This window comes from Vipera ursinii (genome assembly GCF_947247035.1).
Source record: "Vipera ursinii genome assembly, chromosome: 2".
Taxonomy (NCBI): domain Eukaryota; kingdom Metazoa; phylum Chordata; class Lepidosauria; order Squamata; family Viperidae; genus Vipera; species Vipera ursinii.
Window position 1 is genome coordinate 137,638,609 of NC_139513.1, and position 20,094 is coordinate 137,658,702.

General features: G+C 39.1%; 2 protein-coding genes across 3 annotated transcripts in view; one reads left to right on the plus strand and one right to left on the minus strand.

The window, feature by feature from the left end:
• On the plus strand, positions 1-10,516 carry SPRYD4 (SPRY domain containing 4; the record flags this gene model as incomplete). Of its 2 annotated transcripts, none has more annotated exons than XR_014491078.1 (2): positions 1-93; positions 10,300-10,516. XR_014491078.1 is itself a non-coding variant. In XM_083351538.1 (2 exons), the coding sequence occupies 2 exons, from the start codon at positions 12-14 to the stop codon at positions 4,489-4,491; spliced, it is 630 nt and encodes a 209-aa protein (XP_083207664.1). In that variant the 3' UTR covers positions 4,492-4,813. The 2 variants fall into 2 exon arrangements, 1 of the variants encoding a protein (XP_083207664.1); XM_083351538.1 differs by lacking the exon at positions 10,300-10,516 and adding an exon at positions 3,944-4,813 and having other exon boundaries at positions 12-93.
• GLS2 (glutaminase 2) overlaps positions 8,215-20,094 on the minus strand; it is a gene marked incomplete at both ends in the record, with an annotated part of 27,030 nt that continues 15,150 nt past the window's right edge. The window contains 6 exons of the mRNA XM_083351537.1: positions 8,215-8,371; positions 9,565-9,628; positions 10,824-10,900; positions 11,016-11,077; positions 11,762-11,854; positions 18,828-18,959. Of these exons, the coding sequence (XP_083207663.1) occupies positions 8,215-8,371; positions 9,565-9,628; positions 10,824-10,900; positions 11,016-11,077; positions 11,762-11,854; positions 18,828-18,959 (585 nt within the window). The remainder of the gene's footprint in view (positions 8,372-9,564; positions 9,629-10,823; positions 10,901-11,015; positions 11,078-11,761; positions 11,855-18,827; positions 18,960-20,094) is intronic.

Here is a 20,094-nt window from a genome sequence, read left to right on the forward strand (position 1 = left end):
TGAATGCCAACATGGCGGCGCCCATCCTGAGAGGCGTGAGAGGTCAGAGCTGGGGTTTGTGCAGTGTCGGATACCGCCAGATATTCCGGAGAGGTAGAATTTTTTTTTCCCTTTGCGTAATAAAAACTGGCTGGTCTCAGTGAGCGGCTAACGCTGCAGCCAACACTCCCAGGGCTTCTTTCGTTCCTTCAAGACTGGCCACCTGTTTGGCACTCAGATTTATTCCTTTAAGGTGGTTCTGTGCCTTTCGCTATTTCGGGAGCAGTATAAATTCAATAGTAAAAATCTATTCAATTTCCATAAAAGAAATTCAATTTCTGTTGAATTTTCCAGTCACGCTGCTGTTTAAAGATACAGGCAGGATTTAAGATGAGGATGCCTGGACGTTTTTCTGTTAGTGCGATCCGCTTTTGGGGTAGGGGGTGGAGATTAAAGGACCTGATCCGACAGTAGTTTTTGTTGAGGCGATTGTCAGTTTATTTCTTTTAGTAGAGGAATTATTGGCAGAGCTCCAGAATTAAATAGGCAATCGGGGAAAGTGCAGATTTTTCTAGCTTGGGAAAATGTGTATTTTTCAAGTGAGTGCAAATCCGAGGGTGAACTGAACCTACTCATAACCATCTTAAATTTCATTGAGATTGTTTTCAAATAAGCTTACTTAGAGAGGTTGTATGAATATTAAAGTCTTTAATTAAATATATGCAATAAAAGGGAGTGATACATATGTTTTAAAAAAACTTTCTAATGCTAAACTGTTTGTTGAGCTGACAGCTTTCTGTTCTCACATAATTCATTATACAGGTGAAACTCAAAAAATTAGAATATTGTGCAAAAGTTCATTTATTTCAGTAATGCAACTTAAAAGGGGAAACTAATATATGAGATACTCATTACATGCAAAGCAAGATAGTTCAAGCCGTGATTTGTCATAATTGTGATGATTATGGCGTACAGCTCATGAAAACCCCAAATTCACAATCTCAGAAAATTAGAATATTACATGCAATCAATAAAACAAGGAGTGTACATAGAACAATATCGGACCTCTGAAAAGTATAAGCATGCATATGTACTCAGTACTTGGTTTGGGCCCCTTTTGCAGCAATTACTGCCTCAATGCGGCGTGGCATGGAAGCTATCAGCCTGTGGCACTGCTGAGGTGTTATGGAAGACCAGGATGCTTCAATAGCGGCCTTCAGCTCTTCTGCATTGTTCGGTCTCATGTCTCATCTTTCTCTTGGCAATGCCTCATAGATTCTCTATGGGGTTCAGGTCAGGCGAGTTTGCTGGCCTATCAAGCACAGTAATCCCACAGTCATTGAACCAGGTTTTGGTGCTTTTGGCAGTGTGGGCAGGTGCCAAGTCCTGCTGGAAAATGAAGTCAGCATCCCCATAAAGCTCGTCTGCGGAAGGAAGCATGAAGTGCTCCAAAATCTCCTGGTAGACGGCTGCGTTGACCCTGGACTTAATGAAGCACAGTGGACCAACACCAGCAGATGACATGGCTCCCCAAATCAACACAGACTGTGGAAACTTCACACTGGACTTCAAGCATCTTGCAGTGTGTGCCTCTCCATTCTTCCTCCAGACTCTGGGTCCTTGGTTTCCAAATGAGATGCAAAAGTTGCTCTCATCAGAAAAGAGGACTTTGGACCACTGAGCAACAGACCAGGTTTGTTTTTCTTTAGCCCAGGTAAGACGCTTCTGACGTTTGTTGTTCAGGAGCGGCTTGACGAGGAATACGACATTTGAAGCCCATGTCCGGATCCGTCTGTGTGTGGTGGCTCTTGATGCACTGACTCCAGCCTCAGTCCACTCCTTGTGAAAGTCCCCAACACTTTTGAATGGCCTTTTCCTGACAATCCTCTCCAGGCTGTGGTCATCCTTGCTGCTTGTGCACCTTTTTCTTCCACACTTTTCCCTTCCACATAACTTTCTATTAATGTGCTTTGATACAGCACTTTGGGAACATCCAACTTCTTTTGCAATTACCTTTTGAGGCTTTCCCTCCTTATGGAGGGTGTCAGTGATGGTTTTCTGCACAACTGTCAGGTCAGCAGTCTTCCCCATGATTGTGATTCCTACTGAACCAGACTGAGAGAGCATTTAAAGGCTCAGGAACCCTTTGCAGGTGTTATGGCTTAATTAGCTGATTAGAGTGGGACACTTTGAGCCTAGAATATTGCACCTTTTCACAATATTCTAATTTTCTGAGATTGTGGATTTGGGGTTTTCATGAGCTGTAAGCCATAATCATCACAATTATGACAAATCACGGCTTGAACTATCTTGCTTTGCATGTAATGAGTCTATCTCATATATTAGTTTCCCATTTTAAGTTGCATTACTGAAATAAATGAACTTTTGCACGATATTCTAATTTTTCAAGTTTCACCTGTATTCATTAGAAACTTATTTGGGAGGGCAATTTAATTTTTTTCAAATTTTGTTGCTTTACCAGTGGTTCACTTGTTTATATTTTGCTCCACTTTGTTTTTATAATCTAGCTCATTGCTACGAGTAACATTTTTGCTTAGAAAGAATGTTAGAATCAGTAACAATTGGTAGATCTATTCCCAATTAGCATACAGTAGATAGACTTCAAAATTGTCCTGGAATCAGGTGGCCACTAATTACTATTATACACTATTATTCTGTTAATGGCTGGTTACTTGTCCATAATAAAAAAAAATCTTCCATCTTTATATATGCTGACATGGAAAAATGATTATTACAAATAAATTATAGCTTCTGCCTTCTGAAACGCCATCACTCTCCCCCTTCAAGATTAGATTGGCCATCTTTTAGTAAAGCATTGAAGAAGTGGATGTGCTCCAGAGGATGGGAGCAGAATGTTAGATAGTCCATGAATTGTCCTAGTCTTGTTGAATGTTTTGGCAACTACTATATAACAGTTTTTTAAATGTTCTGTTAATACTGTTCTCTTTTATTTTTTGTAATTATGAACCACACAAAATTTCATTTGTAAAGTGGATGTCCATAAAAATTGATTTACTAAATAAAATTATTATTTGGTGACAGGTGAAATTCCAGTGGGAAGTAGCTATAACTCTTTTTAAATATTAACCATTTGTTATCAGATAATGAATGTCTTGAAATTGCTTCTCAGTAGCTACATTTTCATAGGTTACACTTTTCTGCTCTACATTTCACCTTTTAGATTGTGAGCTGTCAAGAATGATTGAGTCAGTCAGCATACAAGTTTTATAAACTTATTTATGAAAGATTTGGGCATAGATGGGCTTTCCACTCCAAAATACTGAATTCCCTCCAAATTAGTTTATTAACAATTGCAGTACTTGTGGGAATCAATCCTACAGGAGATATATGTCCTTGATAAAGCTTGGTATTAATGTATTGTCATTTACAGTAGTTGGATGCCATGTTCAAACAATTGGAATAATTTTAATTATTAAATCTTTTAAAATGTTGGTTACATATGTACATATTATAGCAACCCTTTTCTGAAATAATTCCAGTTATAAAGTGCAGATGCATAATTTAAAGGAAAAATATTTTTGAACTATAACTATGCAAACTGATGCAAGTTTAACTTAATCAGCTAAGTATATTTAACTGAATGAAAGAGATGCATTTGCTAAACTACGGTAATCATCATGTATTACAACTTTCCTGGCCCCATACCTTCCTGATACTTTGAACTGGAACTCCTAGAACTCTTGGCCTTTTGGTTGTGTTAGTTAGGAATTCAGGGTGTTCTCAAAGCATCTGAAGGATACCAGGTTGGAAAGACTAGATAGCCAAAATATAACATTATTAAATGATTAATAGAAATGTGCCGCTGTCAACAGGAGTTGGTAAATTGTTTTATCGAGTTATGAAGACAATTCTTAAAAACAAAGGAGTCACATGTAAAGGTAAGGCAAATGTTTGATCCTTATACATGCTTTTCTTATTTCAGAGATCAGTTTCAAATTAGATGAGAAAACAGCCCACAGCAGCTTGGATTTATTCAAAAAGGACACAGGTGTCCTCTATCGCATGCTGGGGATTGACCCCACCAGAGTGTCTCGAAACCCTGAACGCTTCAGAGACTGGGCTGTAGTTTTGGGTGATACCACCATCTCCAGGGGCTGCCATTACTGGGAAGTGACTGTGAAACGATCAGAACAGTTCCGCATTGGGGTTGCAGATGTGGACATCTCCCGGGAAGTCTGCATAGGAATGGATGACAATTCCTGGGTCTTTGCCTATGGGAATCGTTGCTGGAATGCCATGTTTGCTAATGAAACCACTCCAATCACTAACATTGGCCAATCAGAAAGAGTAGGTCTGTTCTTGGACTATGACCGCAAAAGATTCAGCTTGGTAGATATACAACAACACATGTTCATCCACAATATGTCACCAGAGTTCCGAGGTCCTGTGGTGCCTGCCTTTGCTCTCTGGGATGGTGAATTGCTCACCCACTCAGGCCTGGATGTACCTGAGAAGCTCAAGCAAAGTTGAAATCTATTCAAGAGTCTTGATACTGAGATTTTTTTTCTTGGAAGGGCAAGTTCTGCCAAAATGCTATTGCCATATTACAATCCAGAGGTTCTCAATTTTTCATAATCCGACCCACTCTCCTTATAGGAAATACCATATCTCTTCCTAGCAGATTGAAATATATTTCATTTTGCCATGTTGTAAGATTTGACTCAGTAATGGACCAACGCACTTAGACATCTTGTTTCCTTGCCTTTTTGAGTGAAATTTGCCATCCTTTACCTATGCCACATTTATCTTGCACTGCTATTTTGGTTTTGTCAGGAAAAGATTTTCTTGGGGTAGGTTGAAAAAATGAGCTTTTTTAAAGCAGCTATTATCTATATGATCATCTATATGATCATATAGATCTATATGATCATTTGATACCTATGCCTTTTAATTATATAAAATCTCCTTTTCCTGTTAGAAGTATTTGCTCAAGCTTTAAAATATTTAAGAGATTTCCATTTTGATGAGAACAGTGGTTTTTAACACAAATGAACTATTGCCTCCTACTGATGTGGTGGGAAGGCAAATTAGCTTGGAACTAAGCAGATGGCATCTCGTGACCAGTGGAAATCCAACTCCTGAATTCATAAACAATATGGTGCACAAATTAATTTTATAGGAATTACTTTATTAATACCAGCCCCAGATCATCCTATACTAGATTGGTTGAAGGAACAAGAATCAACCCAATATACGTCTGCAGATACATATATTTGTGAAAAAGGAATGATAAAGAATTTGCCACAGTTTATTACAATCATCATAGTTAAAATTAGCTGAAATCGACAGATATTTAAGCAGTGTTTTCTTTTTCTTGGTGTTGGATGTAGCAAGAGCAGTTCTGTATGCTCTGTTGATAATATTGTAATAAGTAAAAATAAAAGCATCTAAAACAAAACGTCATTTTATCTGGACTTCTGATTGAAAATATCCACTGTTTGGAAATCTTGTGGTAAAAAAAGGCACACAGTAGTTTAAAAGTCTAGATGGAAAAAGTAGCCTACCAACCCTGCAGGAATGTCAGATTGGCAGCAACAGTGAAACACAGCGTTGTACAGCTTCAAGGTTTCGTTTTTTCCTGTTCCATAGTGACTGATTTATGATGGGTATTTCACCATTCTACTCTAAAATAACTGAACGCTTTTGTTGGAGCAGTAGAGTGGTTGCTGAAAAGCTATCTGCAGGAAAAATGATAGTGCATTTCAAGCAGCTGATGGAATGTCTTTTGCCATGTTAGGACATTGCAAGATTGCACGCATTAGCCCTCTGGAATTGAAGAGGGACTTATTTCCTGTGTGGCAATGCATGTGCTTAGGATCGGGCAGTAGTATTCTAAATATGGGGGTAATGACTGAATCTTTCCCTATAAATGTGATTAATTTTTAGGAGAGAAGGAGAGAAATTAATGATTGGAGTGTGAACAAGTGTTTGAAGTAGTGACCCAGAATGCGAGAGAGCAAAGGTTTAAATAGAAGTAGAAAACCTATTTCCCCATTTTTGCTTTCCATTTTGGTGTTTCTAAATTATTTTTAACCTCTTGAATTTGGCTTTCTCAAAATGGAGGTTTGGGAATGGCTGCAAGCATCTTAGCAGTCATGTTGTGACTGTGCATGTAACATGCCGATGAAGACTCTCAATCATCCAGATAGAGTTGTCTGAAGTTGTCTGGTTGAATCATTGCAACTGGACTAATTTTTGTTGTTAGTTTGAGAGACGTTTGTGCATGTAACACCTTCAGCATTTCAAATGTTGAAGGGAATGCACTTGTTACTTAGTCATTGCAAGTTAATTTCCTTCTTAAGCCCTTGGACTTTCCTTAAAAGCTAGGGCAAGGCTTATTAACTACGTCGTCTTGATTTAACAGTGTTTAACATCTTTATCAATTTATTATTTCTTGAACATGCCAAGAATTGCTTGAGATAAATGTGTACAGGTAGTCCTCGACTTACAACCCCAAACTTTCTGTAGCTAAGCAAAACAGTTATGTGAGTTTTGCCCCCTTTTACGACCTTTTCTTGCCACAGTTGTTAAGTGAATCCCTGCAGTTGTTAAGTTAGTAATACAACTGTTAAGTTAATTTGGCTTCCCCACTGACTGGTTATCCAAAAAGTCGCAGGACACTGCAACCGTCATAAATATGAGTCAGTTGCCAAGCATCTGAATTTTGATCATGTGACCATGGGGATGCGGCAACGGTCATAAATTACTTTTTTCAGTGCCTTACAACTTTGAACGGTCAGGTAAACGAACTGTTGTAACCCAAGGACTACCTGCATCTTTTTGCTGTATGCGCCTTATGTCACTGTACTTCATTTCTTAAATGCCACAATGAGAGTACTAAATTAAAGTTGTGCAGAATACTGAAAAGTTTTGCTCCCAGGTACAGAATATATTGTAAGGCTTCTAGCAAGCAAGGCAGATCTGGAAAACACATAGACTACATCCCTTTTTGTAGCCCCCACCATTCTATCAAATAACATGACCAAAATTTGATGTCATGTATTTTTTAATGAAAATAAGAAGCAAAATAGATGCACTAAATTTCTGATTTGGTCATCAGCTACTGCACTTTAAAATTCAATTCCCTAAAAAGCAACAGTTGTATCTCCACACCCTCCAGTGGCATAACTGTATTATGAGATAGCCCTGCAGCTTTCCCGGATGGTGTGGGTGTAGGAAAGGGAGTGTAAGCTGTAATAGCAGAAATGGTTGGTTATTTTTGAAGGTGGAGACAAGACAAAAGTGAGAATTCATTAAAAACATTAGAAACAAGCATGTTTTCCCTTCTTGCTTAAATACCTATTGGGGGAATGGTTGGACAAGGGAGAGGATGGATTCATAGTGGAAATGTTTTATTAAGTTACACAACTGAAGGAGACAGGAATTGAAGAGCCCTTTTTCCTTAAATGAATTCAGCCTTTATAGTGATAGCTGCTTGGATTTTATCAAGCAACCTAAAATGGCAGTTGAGCATTCTTTTTCTCCTTTTTCTGAAGCTAAAATTGGTTTCTCACCAAAAGTTACTTGGTTCCTGGGGATTTTCTCAATTTTACTTGTGCTGTCAAAGGAGGGTACTGAACTTTCATACAAGGTTCACTGGAGAGAGTTGATATATATTAATGTTTAATGTTACTCGTTATTGTTAATGAGTTTAGTTATAGGTTACATGAGGTAAATATGGCTGACAGGAAAACACGCGGCAGTTTGACAGCTGTCAAACTGCCGCCTGCAAGGGCGCAAGCGCGGCAGCTGACAGCTCTCAGTGCAACCACCAGGATGACTCTAGCTGTCAAACTCCTGACACAGCCGATTGGCCCAGCTTCCCGGCGGGAGAAGCCGAACCGCTGATTGGTGGAACCAACTTCCAGCTGGCTATATAAAGAACTCAAGCCGGCAGAGTTTTGCCGGGTGTACCTCAATAAATCTGTAACCAGAGCCTGCTGTCTCCACGTGATCCTTACACTCGAGCCACTTCAAGAGTCTCTTGTACAAGACTGTTTTGGAAAAATACCAAACAACTCCATACTGCTCAACTGGACAGTTATGAGTTTGGAATGAGGAGAATATAGTTCTCTCTATACATCTCTCTTCTTCTTCAAGTCCTTAGCAATAGTATGTTTACTGTTACACTCCTTTCAGAAGTGAGATGAACCAGTCAAAACAGGGATAACGCAGCTACAGAAACTACCATTCTCACACCATACTTTCCAAATTCTCCTTGGAGAGATCCTCAGCTGCTTCCTTGGCCTGTCTGGAACCCAATATGTAGTTTTCTTGATAATCCTTGAGCAACTTCACCACTTCCAGGTGATGAAACTGGATGGCATCATCCAAGGCAATGTTTCCCCATCTGCAAAGAAGGCAACACTACGAAGATTTGTATACTGTAATCACTGTCCATTGAGAACAGCTTTTCTCAACCTGATGGCCTCTACTGGGTTGAGGCTACAAATCTTATAATTTCTAGCTAATGGCCAGAGTGCATGCCTGGCTGAGGAATTCTGGGAGTTGAAGTCCACAAGTCATAAAAAGGGCCAAGTTTGAATTCCCCTACCATAGTGAATAAAACTCCTGAGAACTCTGTTCCCAGCATATGCTTAAGATGCCAGTGTGGAGAAAACTGTTCTAGGTGCTGAGGAACAACTGAAAGCTTGAATCACCTCTTTCTCAACTAAGCAGTTCAAAAAGAAGTATTTGGGGATCAGGTATCCATATTGGCTTCAAATTAGGTTAATTTATGTGTCCCCTCCCCCCCCCCCAAAATTACTATGTTATAAAGATTACTAGAATATTTTGTACTACGTTACAAAATGAAGATTACTAATAAAACAAGTGGGGCTTTATGTTCCTGGGATATCAAATCATTGCATACACTAGGAGAATGTAACTTCTTAGACCATCAATGTTCAATGAAAATCTTTCTTCCAAAAACATGATATGTCAGGTAATAACATTTCCCCAAAGTTATGGCACGCCTTATTGAGACAAGGAATCTGACAGTTTTTGTACTGTTACAGCAGTTCCTGATGTACCAGGGCAAAATAAGGAGACTTGTCAACACTCTACTCTGAATTTACAGAGCATCCTAAATTGAAACAACAAACTAGATCTAAGTTTAACAATATATGAACCTTTTTCCTACTCTGGATCATCAACTGTAATGCATCCTTTTCTCACACCTGAAGGAGAGAGAAGCTAAATTACAGCTGAGGCCTTTAGGTATATATGGATATCTTGATAGTCACATTGCATCAGACTAAACTTTTATTTTTTTTTCACAATTCTGTTCCAACAGAGGCCAATCAGCCCCAAAACAAGTTATGAGCATGCAAACGTCTTGTGTAACAAGATCAAAAAACTGATTTGATCAAGGAGTACTGAACAGAGAAACGGGAAATATATTATAGGCAGCTGCTGTTGGAAACAGCAAATAAGGTCCCTGTCATTGGCTTAGACAGGGAGAAGCTGGGTCTAAGATTGTATAATTCTGAGAGTAAAAAGCAAGATCTTGAATCTGTAACTGTCAGCCCATTTGTTCCTCACCTGTCCTTGACAAAAGGATTGACTCTGCAGGCCTCCATCAGAAACTTCACAACCTCTAGATGTCCTGTGGAGAATCATAAAGCTGGAACAACTTAAAAAGAGGCTCTTCCTCTCTCTTTCCAAAGATGAGCTTTTGAACCATCCCCAACAGATCATGCAACATGTAACCTAGTCTACAGAGTTCTTCAAGGTGCAGGGCTGCAGAATAGGGGTTACCAAGAAAGTCACAGTAGACATTTCAAGGATGGAAAAAATTTGTTTCTGTTCAGCTATGTAAGCTCTCTTGTAAGATGCAGATTTCCAAAGAATCTCTTGGTGTTCAGCAACACAGATCAGGAGAATTGACAAATCAAGTGTTATTCTGAGTGTTTCAGAATGCTTATACCATCTCTTAGGAAATGTACTTTGGGGAAATTATTGTGATTGTGCAATTAGAGGTCCCATGCTTGCTGTAAGAGTGAGCTTTTTTATTTTGGAGGTGAGACAGCATGATTTATTTAAACCTTTACTTTTAAAACTCTTTTAAAAACCCTTCCATTTACTATATCAATGTTTGGAGAAATTTCTCCAGCCTGGAGACAGAAATATATAGTATCCAAATTTGCTTAACATAAATCTTGCAAATCTGAGTACAATTTGCAGTTGGAGGAATAAGCACTGAGCTTCTAGGAGTCTCAGTCATATAGCACTGAGCAGTTACTTAATTTTTCCTTTCTTTGTTTTGTTTTGTGGTAGGAGAAAAGATGGAAGAGATACCAAGAAGATGATGATGACACCTGTTTAAGAAAAAGCAATTACATAATAAATGTCTGGGAGAACATAGAATTTCCTATCTTTACACCTGAAATTGCTTTGGATTTTTAGAGAGATCTAAATGTAGGGAAATTCATACATCGATAGAATTCTCTTCATTGGCAGTATTATATTTACCTCGTACTAAATACCTTTTCACCTTTTACTGATACTTTTCATACAGCATCTTCCCTCAGATCCATTACATTGTTTTTATGATGGCTTATTTTTTTAAAGTGCACACTGATTAATGGTGATGGATCAATATTATATTGAACTTATATGAATGAGAACATTTCCTTCCCTTCACAAATCCCCTTCCCCATTTTTGTTAGAAATGAGCCCCAGTGAAGCACTAATTACAAAAGGTCTGGTATGTGTTTCTACCATGCAAGCCTGCAGATGCAAATGTGGATAAAGAGCAGGTGCCTAGAAATCATAGCAGATTTGCATCCCGAACATGATACCTTCAGCTGCAGCAACATGCAATGCTGTGCGAGAGTCATAGTCTTTCTGTTCCATGTCCATAGCTGACAGAGCAAATCTAGAAGAAAGCCAAGAGGACAGAGTTAAATGTCATGGAAGGAAATTTCACTTATTTCACTTAGACTCAAGATCTCTCTTCAGCACCATCTTTCTCTGGTTAAGTAAAGTCATACCTCCGAAGAGCAGAGATATCTCCACTGTGAGCAGCAAACAGCAGATTCACAACAGTTTTGTTCTGAAAAAATATGAAGTATATTGAGCACATCTGGCCTATAATAACTCATCTTCATGATTCTGGAGGCTTTTAAAAAGTCTCATAATGAAATATTCTGAATATATGCCCCCCCCCAAAACAAAAATCTTCTACAGCTGGGTTAGAATGTAGCTAAAATAAGCTTCCAGTTGACTAGAATGGAGGAAAACGTCTTCATTGCAGGCAGTGGTGGTTGCTGTTTCCTTGCAGTTTTCCTATACACCATGACTGATCAACTGTTTGTGCAACTGTGAACTGGGGGTGGAAAGGCATCCCTGCATACCCACTTCTCCAGCTTATTTGTAGCAGCAAGAGCACAGCAAAGGTTGCAAATCAGAGCTACAATTGGCATCCAGAGTGGATGATCATATACATTGACTGACTGACTGATCTTTGCCAAGAAGGCAAAGATCTCCTGTGTTTTTAATAACTGTACAGTCCTCCTGAATTGAGAGCTTTACCTCTCTAGGTTGGCAACCCTTACTCTGTCCTCTCTAAGACTTCAGGTCCATCATTTCTTGATAAAATCTCTTTTATGCATCTTAAACCCTGGGCCATTCATCTACCTCTGCTATTCTAACCCTCTAAGTCTTGTGAGTTTCTCCTCCACTCTGGTTCACTTAAATCTGTAGTATCTTTCCAATACAAGGGCCCTTGGTCTCTTACCCTAACTTCATCTCCTTCACGGCGTGGGTCCATCTTGCGGGTACAATGCAGCAAGTTGTCATAGTTGTGAAAGTTGAAGAGGGACACCAATTCCTGAAAAAATAACAGTCAAAAGACAAGAAAAAGAATCAAAAGGGAACCCAAATGAAAAGTTATAAAATAAACTGTGTAATGCTTTCTAGTAATTGGTTCAAAGTAGATGGAAGCAATATCAACATCCAAGATGCCACAGAACAGTGGTTCTTAAACTCTGGGCATTTTCCTCCAAAAGGCTAATTTGAACATATCCTGGGAGTAATTAAACAATTTGTAGTTGCTTCTTAATGACTTGATGTTCCAGTTTAGAACTCCTGCTGCAAAATGCTCATGTAAAACAACAATCTGGGGATTTTTGTGTGTGTGTGAGAAAGGTAATGATGTTTGAGACCAGGAAAAAGGGTAATTGGGTTAATCAGTTTAAGAATCATTGCATTAGAAGGTACTCCCTACTTACAAAAATCTCTACATTAGAAGATGAAGTCAGATCAGCACTTGGGTCATTACCAAGTCCGAAGACAATAGGAATTGATGAAATAGCTACAGATATATGGCAAACTACAGAAGAACAATCAGTTCTAGCTTAGCTCTAACCAAATTATGCCAGCAAATCTGAAGTGTGAGAAGATTCATTCTTCTAATACCAATACCAAAGAAAGAAGACTTAATAAAATATGCAAACAAATGCCTAGTATCCTTAACATATGCCAAAAAGTAATCCTCAGGACCATCCAATGCTGATTGGAGCCCCTTGTGAAAAGGGAAATACCAGATGTTCAAGTTCATTTTAGAAGAAGCTGAGAATCAGGAGGCAATACTGCTGAGGAACACTGGAAAATCTAAACATCCAAAGAATATCAGAAAGAATTAATTATTTTTATTTATATCCCATTTTAATTTGTTTAATAAATAATTCAAGGTGGTGAACATAGCTAATGCTCTTTCTTCCTCCTATTTACCTCACAATAACAACCCTGTGAGGTGGGTTGGATTAAGAGAGAGAGAGTGCCTATCCTAAAGTTACCCAGGTTAAGGCAGGACTAAAACTCACAATCTCCTGGTTTCTCTCCTGATGCCTTAACCAGTAGACCAAACTGGCTTTCAGTTCATGTTTCATTGATTACAGAAAGTCTTTTTATATTATTGACCTGGAATCTCAAATCATCCATATCCTCATGTGAAACTTATATATAGGACAGAAAGCCACAATCCAGACAGAACACGGCAAAACAGACTGGCTCCAGACTGATATAGAAATGAAACAAGGCTATCGACTCTCTTCTCCATATTTTACCCTATATAATTAATATATAGTGAAGGAAGCTGGATTGGAAGAAGATGAGAGTGGTTTTAAAACTTGAAGAAAAAAATTCAGTAACCTGCACTATGTTGATGACACTACTCTAATGGCTGACAATGCAAATGATCTAGAAGCTCTACTAATGAAATTCAAGGAGCATGGAGAAAATTGGATTAACTATAAATGTAAACAATAAGTATAGCAACCAACCTTCATACTAATTGAAGGCAGATAGGTTCTGTCTTTTAGGATTGACTGTCTAGTAAAGAAACTAGCAATCAAAAAATAAGTCACTAGCTAGCATTTGGTAGAAGAGAAATTAAAGCCTTGGAAAAGGTTTTCAGATATGACAACGTGTCTGCCTATAAATATCAGAAACATGCATGAAATTCTTTTCCCAAGGACAGTCTATGGAAGCAAAAGCCAAACTCTGAAAAAACAGGATAGAAAGAGTATTGACACTTTTGAATATAGAGAAGTTTCCTGAGAATACCATGGATAACCAACAAACAAATGGATCAAAGGACAAATCAATCCAGAATTCTTATCTGAGACCCAAATTACCATATTTTGGATTTATTATGCAAAGGCTTAGTCCCTTGAGAAATCCAGGATGCTAGAAAAAGTGGAATAAAAGAGAAAAAGAAAAAACCAGTAGCAAGACTGATGGATCTGATTTCAGCAGCCATGAATGCATCACTGGAAGACCATGAAGGGCCATGTTGGGGACAGATCATCTTGGAGAAGTTTTCAGCATCTAAAAAGATTAGCGCAGCAGAGATCTGGTTGTGCCTTTCCAAAAACTCTAACACATCAACTATATGTCTCACATTAGTTTTCATTTGTCTTCCACTAATAAACCCCGTTTGGTCCCCATGAATCACCTGTTGCAGAACCCTCATCAGTCTATTAGCCAAAACCTTAGCAAATATCTTATAATCTGTATTTAAAAGCGATATCGGTCTGTAATTTTTAACTAAAGTAGCATCCTGGTCTTCCTTCGGAATCAAAGAGATAAAAGCTGTTCTCCAAGACGGTGGCACCTTCCCCCCCCCCTCTGGATTGTCTGGAACAGTTCCTTTAACGGTTTTATCATCTCTAATTGTAAGTTTTTATAATAGGCCGCAGTCAAGCCATCAGTGCCTGGTGCTTTATCCACCTTCAGTTCCTTAATAGCTGTAAAAATTTCTTCTTCTGTAATCAGCTGGTTAATCCCCTCTTTTTGTACTTGCGTAAGAACCGGGATGCTAGCCTTCTCCAAATACGTATCAATATCTTTTGCATTAATGTCCTCTTTAGTATATAATTTCGAATAAAAATCCACAAAGGCATCCTTAATAAGATTCTGTTGATACACAACCCTTCCTTTATACTCAATCTTATCTATATTAGATGCCCTTTGTTTTTTCCTCAGTCTATAAGCCAACCATCTGCCTGGCTTATTAGCATTGCAAAAAGTATTATGCCTAGCAAACCGCAGATTGGTCGCCACTTGATCAGCCATTAATTTATCAAATTGTCCTCGTAACAGTCTAATAGCCTCCTTGATCTTCACCTCCTCTGGGTTCAAAATCAAAGCCTTTTCTTTTTCCTTTATTTCATTCTCCAGTTCTTTCCTTCTAGTTTCCACTGCACGTCTATGTCTATTATTCATATATATCAACACCCCTCTCATATAGGCCTTGCTAGCATCCCAAACCATATCCATAGAGGTACCCTTATTCATATTCATCTCAAAAAAATCCTTCATCCGCTGTTTGCATTCTTCCACATTTCTCTGATTTCTAAACAAATTCTCATTTACGCGCCATGAGCGTCTATCTCCTCTTTCCTTATCAATCTCCAACCACACTGGACTGTGATCAGAGATAATTCTTGCGCAGATTTTCACCTTTTTAGTTCTCAAAAGAAGATCATTAGTCAACAAAATAAAATCAATCCTCGAAAAAGATTGGTGTCTATCAGAATAAAATGTATAATCCTTCTCCCGCAAATGTCTCTCACGCCAAATATCTCGCAATTCCAGGTCATCCTTCATTTCAAAAAAAGATTTAGGCAGTCTAGCGTGACTTGGAATGCGTTTAAAGGCTCCAGCCTTATCCAACTGTACATCCATAACTCCATTCCAGTCCCCCATAAAAATAAAGGATTTATAATCCAACTGGGTAACCTTTGTATGAAGTAAACTAAAAAAGTCAGCTTGTTGTTGATTTGGAGCATATAATCCAACTAAAAGCGTCTTTTTACCTTCAAACAACAGCTCGATCATAACATATCTTCCATGCTTATCTGCTTCAATTAGGTCCGCTGTTAAGGCACTTTTAACATAAACAACCACTCCATTTTTCTTATTCTCTGCAGAAGCAACAAATTGCGTACCCAGCCTCGAGTTCAATAAATACTTTTGATCCAAAACTCTAATATGCGTTTCTTGCAGGCATATAACATCTATCTTAAATTGTTTTAAATATTGAAAAACTTTCTTCCTCTTCTGCGGTGAGTTTAGTCCATTAACATTCCAGGTTAAAAATTTAGTTGCCATGTATATCCCCGAAAAGCTCTTGGACCACAGCTTTGATAGGACTGGTTACTTTAGGCCGTGCTCCTCCCACAGCTTGGCTATGAATGCGTTGTGAAGAATCTGAAGACTTTTGCTGATCATGTTCTTTTATTTTCTTTGCTCGTTTTAAAGCAGCACGCGTCACTCTTTGCTCTCTAGGATCATCCAAAGAGATTGTAGCTTGATCTCCTCCAGCACCATTTTCCTCTGTTTCCTCCTCTTGTTGTTCTTCTTCTCCAGATCCCTTTCCAGCTTCCAGGAGCGTTAATGGGGTTGCTTTTAAGACATTATTGTAGAAATCACGTGCTTGTTTCACAGTAATCAGCCTATACCTTTTACCTTCATACATCACCATCAGCCCCTCTGGAATCTCCCATCTAAACCTTATATCTCTTTGCTTGAGCTCTTGCACAAGAAATGTATAGTCCTTTCTTCCCCTTAAAATCCTTGGAGGAATTTCTTTTAAAACCAAGACTTCTTGTTCAGCAATCACAACCTTAGCATCATAGGCAGCTTGTATAACTTGATCTCTAATTTCTCTTTTTGCAAAATAAACCACCACATCTCTAGGCAACTTTCTCTGTCTGGCAATCCATGAATTCACCCGAAACACTTTATCCATAGCTGCTCTTATTTCAGATGCTGGCTGGTTCAATACCCCTTCGAGAGCCTCAGAGATCAGCTGCTTTAAATCTTCTTTAACATTCTCTTTTAAGCCTCTAATTCTGACAGCAAACTGCATCTGGTAATATTGGGCATGGCTTAACTCCCTTTCCAACTTGCCTCTTTCAATTTCATTCTCCCGTGCTTTTACTTCTAGTATAGCATTCCTTTGAGCCAAATCATCCACTTTTTCATCTAAATCTTCCACACATTCCGCCACTTTATGCACTGAAGTCAAAATGTCTACCTTCATCACACTGTACTTCTGTTCCATCCTCTCTTCCATTCTTTCCTCAAATTTCTCCAATTTCTCCTCCATCTGTGCAAATTTATCAGCAATTGATTGATTAATTGATTCCAAAAGTACCTGGGCATGTTTATCCAAGGCATCTCGCAAATCCTTCGATGTCAGCACTTCAGGAGGGTGTAATGCCTGTAGTGATGATTGTTGCACCGGCGAGGATCCTCCACTCCGAAGAGTTTTAGAGGGAGGTTTAGCCGCCATCTTTTAATCCTCAATTATGACGCACTTTCAATTAAAGTTTAAAAAGTCCAACAAGTTAGAGAGTACAGTAAAATAGTCCTCTTCACCTTTTCCTCTTGTACCGCTCTGCCTGCTCCTTTAAATCATAGTCCTTTCTTCAGGCAGGGATGGTTCGCAGACGCCTGGCTCTGCTCCAGGAAGTTCGGAGCAGAGACGACGGCCAGCTGGGAGCAACCCAGGCTTCGGGGGAGTTCGATCCTTCAGCCGCCCAAGCTCGAAGCTCAGGCGGCCTCGGAGAACTCTACCCCTACCTGGGGCCTCACCCCCTCCTCTTCTCCCGAGGAGGGGGCTTCAATTTCGCCCGAACAGCTGATCGGCGCTGTTTCGGGCGAAAAAACAAACAGCTGAGCCGCGGGCAGCCAGGAGAGGCTGTCTTCGGCGCCGCGCCGCCAGCGGAAGTCCCATCTTGGAGAAGTTTTATTAAGTAGTTACTACTGTGTTTCCCCGAAAATAAGATCCAGCATTATATTATATTATATTATATTATATTATATTATATTATATTATATTATATTATATTATATTATATTATATTATATTATATTATATTATATTATTATATTATATTATATTATATTATATTATATTATATTATATTATATTATATTATATTATATTAATTATATTATAATTATTATCTCCAAAAGAGGCACTGAGTCTTATTTTCAGGATTGCCCCCGACCTTCGCTCATTTCGCCGGGACTTGAAAACTTGGCTCTTTGAGCTGTTTGGCCCAGACTGAGGGGTTTTAATTTAATTTAATTTAATTGGGTTTTAGTTTTAATTTCAGGGACTGGAATTTAATTAATAGTTTTAACTGATTTTAATGTTTGTATGCTATGTTTTTTAATTTTCCCTGTAAACCGCCCTGAGTCCTACGGGAATAGGGCGGTATATAAATTTAAATAATAAATAAATAAATAAATTTTCGGGGAATGCACTTCTTCTGCAGCCATTAGCCACTACTCACGTGCATTGCCCCCGGTCTCCATTTCACTGTCAGAGGCCTTCTGGAAAGACCTCTGCAGCTGGGAACAGAGCTCCAGATTGACATGCGTGGCGCCCTGGGCTCCATTTCACCATCAGAAACCTTCAGGAAAGGCCTCTGCAGCCGAGTGCGTCAATCCGGAGCTCAGTTCTTGGCTGCAGAGGCCTTTCCTGAAGGTCTCTGATGATGAAATGGACGCCAGGGGGCACTGCGCGTGTCAATCCAGAGCTCCATTCTCAGCTACAGAGGTATTTCCTGAAGGCCTCTGATGGCAAAATGGAAGCCGGGGTTGATGTGTGCAAATGGTAGCGAGCAGCCACAAAAGAGGGCCAGCGAGGCAGGTGTTGGGGCATGGGAGGCCTGGCTACAATGATAAGCAGGAGTAGGGTGTGTGGGTCAGCTCCACCCTCCCCACCCCCACCGTAGCTTAATTTTTAGGCATGTGCTACGCCCCAAAACTAGATCTTACTTTTGGGGTAGGGCTTATATTAGCCCCTCCCCAAATCAAGCTAGGGCTTATTTTCAGAGCAGTTCTTATTTTTAGGGAAACGCAGTAAATATCAACATCAACTTGATTATCAATACCAATACAATCAAGAATTTCAAAATTTGGCATACAAAAAATGTGGGATTTCAGCAGTTCAAGAGCTTCATGGTAAAACTATTTGTATTTTCTCATAGATGTTAATTTTGATAGGTTTTCATTGTTATGACATAAAATGTAGCCCTTAAATATCACAAATACATCAATTATGTTGTCATTTTCTCCAATTACCCTTTGTTTAATATGGAGAGTGCTTTTCATATTTATCTTTATTATAGCATTACTCTTAAGAAATGGAGACCGGGAGAGTGGCTTGCACAAAACCTCTGTGCGCATCCATCAACCCAGTTCTGTCATCATTCCATCCATGGTTCTCACAGGCTCTTTTTAAAAGGTTCGTTCTGTCATGTCTATAGTTTCATGAAACTTGCCTGACAAAACCCAATTCCTCTTGTGCTGTTGCCAGCTTTATCTAGAGGGGGCGATAGACACATCACTCCCATAACATTGGGCACTACCAGCAGGATAGCCCCAGAGACTGCAGATTTGGCAGGAAGACCAACCTGGTAATGAGAAAGAGATTACATGAAGGATACACTGAGTCACATTTTAAGTATCTCAAATCGCTTCCTCTTATTCAGCTTTAAACCAAGTAAGTATAATTGAGGGACAAAGAGATAAAGTTGATCACTGCAAATGGCAAAGCAGATACCCAATCCGCAGTATATTCCAGTTGTATTATTAATTCTGGAAGCTCTTTGCAGGTGCAAATTAGGCTTTGCCTGGTGCAAAATTACATTTCATGCTGGGCTGGGAAAATGAAACTGGTGGCTATTACCATGCAGATGAAGCAGGAAAATAGCACTAGAGAGAAAAATTTCTGAAAGCAGAAGTGGATCTGTATATAACTACTGTAACCACATTTCTGGTCTGCTACATGCACACCTATTTTTAAGAATGGTGCATTTTTGGTTTTCCCTCTTTTGCAAAGCATCATGCCAAGTATTAGGAGATGACTGAAGAAAGTGGATAGGTACTATTTATCATTCAGAAACAAGTGCCCAAGAGAGGAGCTTGCATTGCATAAATCTAAGAAGTACCCTATATTTTTCCAGAGAATGCCAGTGTACAGCTGTCAGAAATGAGCTGAGATCAACACAAGCCAAGAGGTATCCTACAGCATCTTGTGCCTCAGCAAAATGTCTCCCTCTGAACCACAAGTCTCCAGCATGTACAAAAGCTTCTCTAGACAAAATTGTGCCATCTCTTGATTATCTTGAATATTTGTGTGAGGCAGATATAGTATGAGGTAGCTAGACCTAGTTCACACATCATACTATGATATAATGTGGCTTATTTGGTTTTAGTTGACTACGTCATTTGAACCCAGGCAATTATACAGGTAGTCCTCAACTTATGACTGCAATTGAGCTCCAAATTTCTGTTTCTGTTGCTAAGTGAGATGGTTGTTAAGTCAGTTTTGCCCCATTTTACGGCTTTTCCTGCCATGGTTGTTAAGTGAATCACTGCAGCTGTTCAGTTAGTAACATGGTTGTTAAGTGAATCTGGCTTCCCACTAACTTTGCTTGTCAGAAGGTATCAAAAGGCGATGACATGACTCTGGGATACAGCAACAGTCAAAAAGATGAGTCAGTTGCCAAGCGTCCAGATTTTGATCATGTGGCCATGGGGATGTTC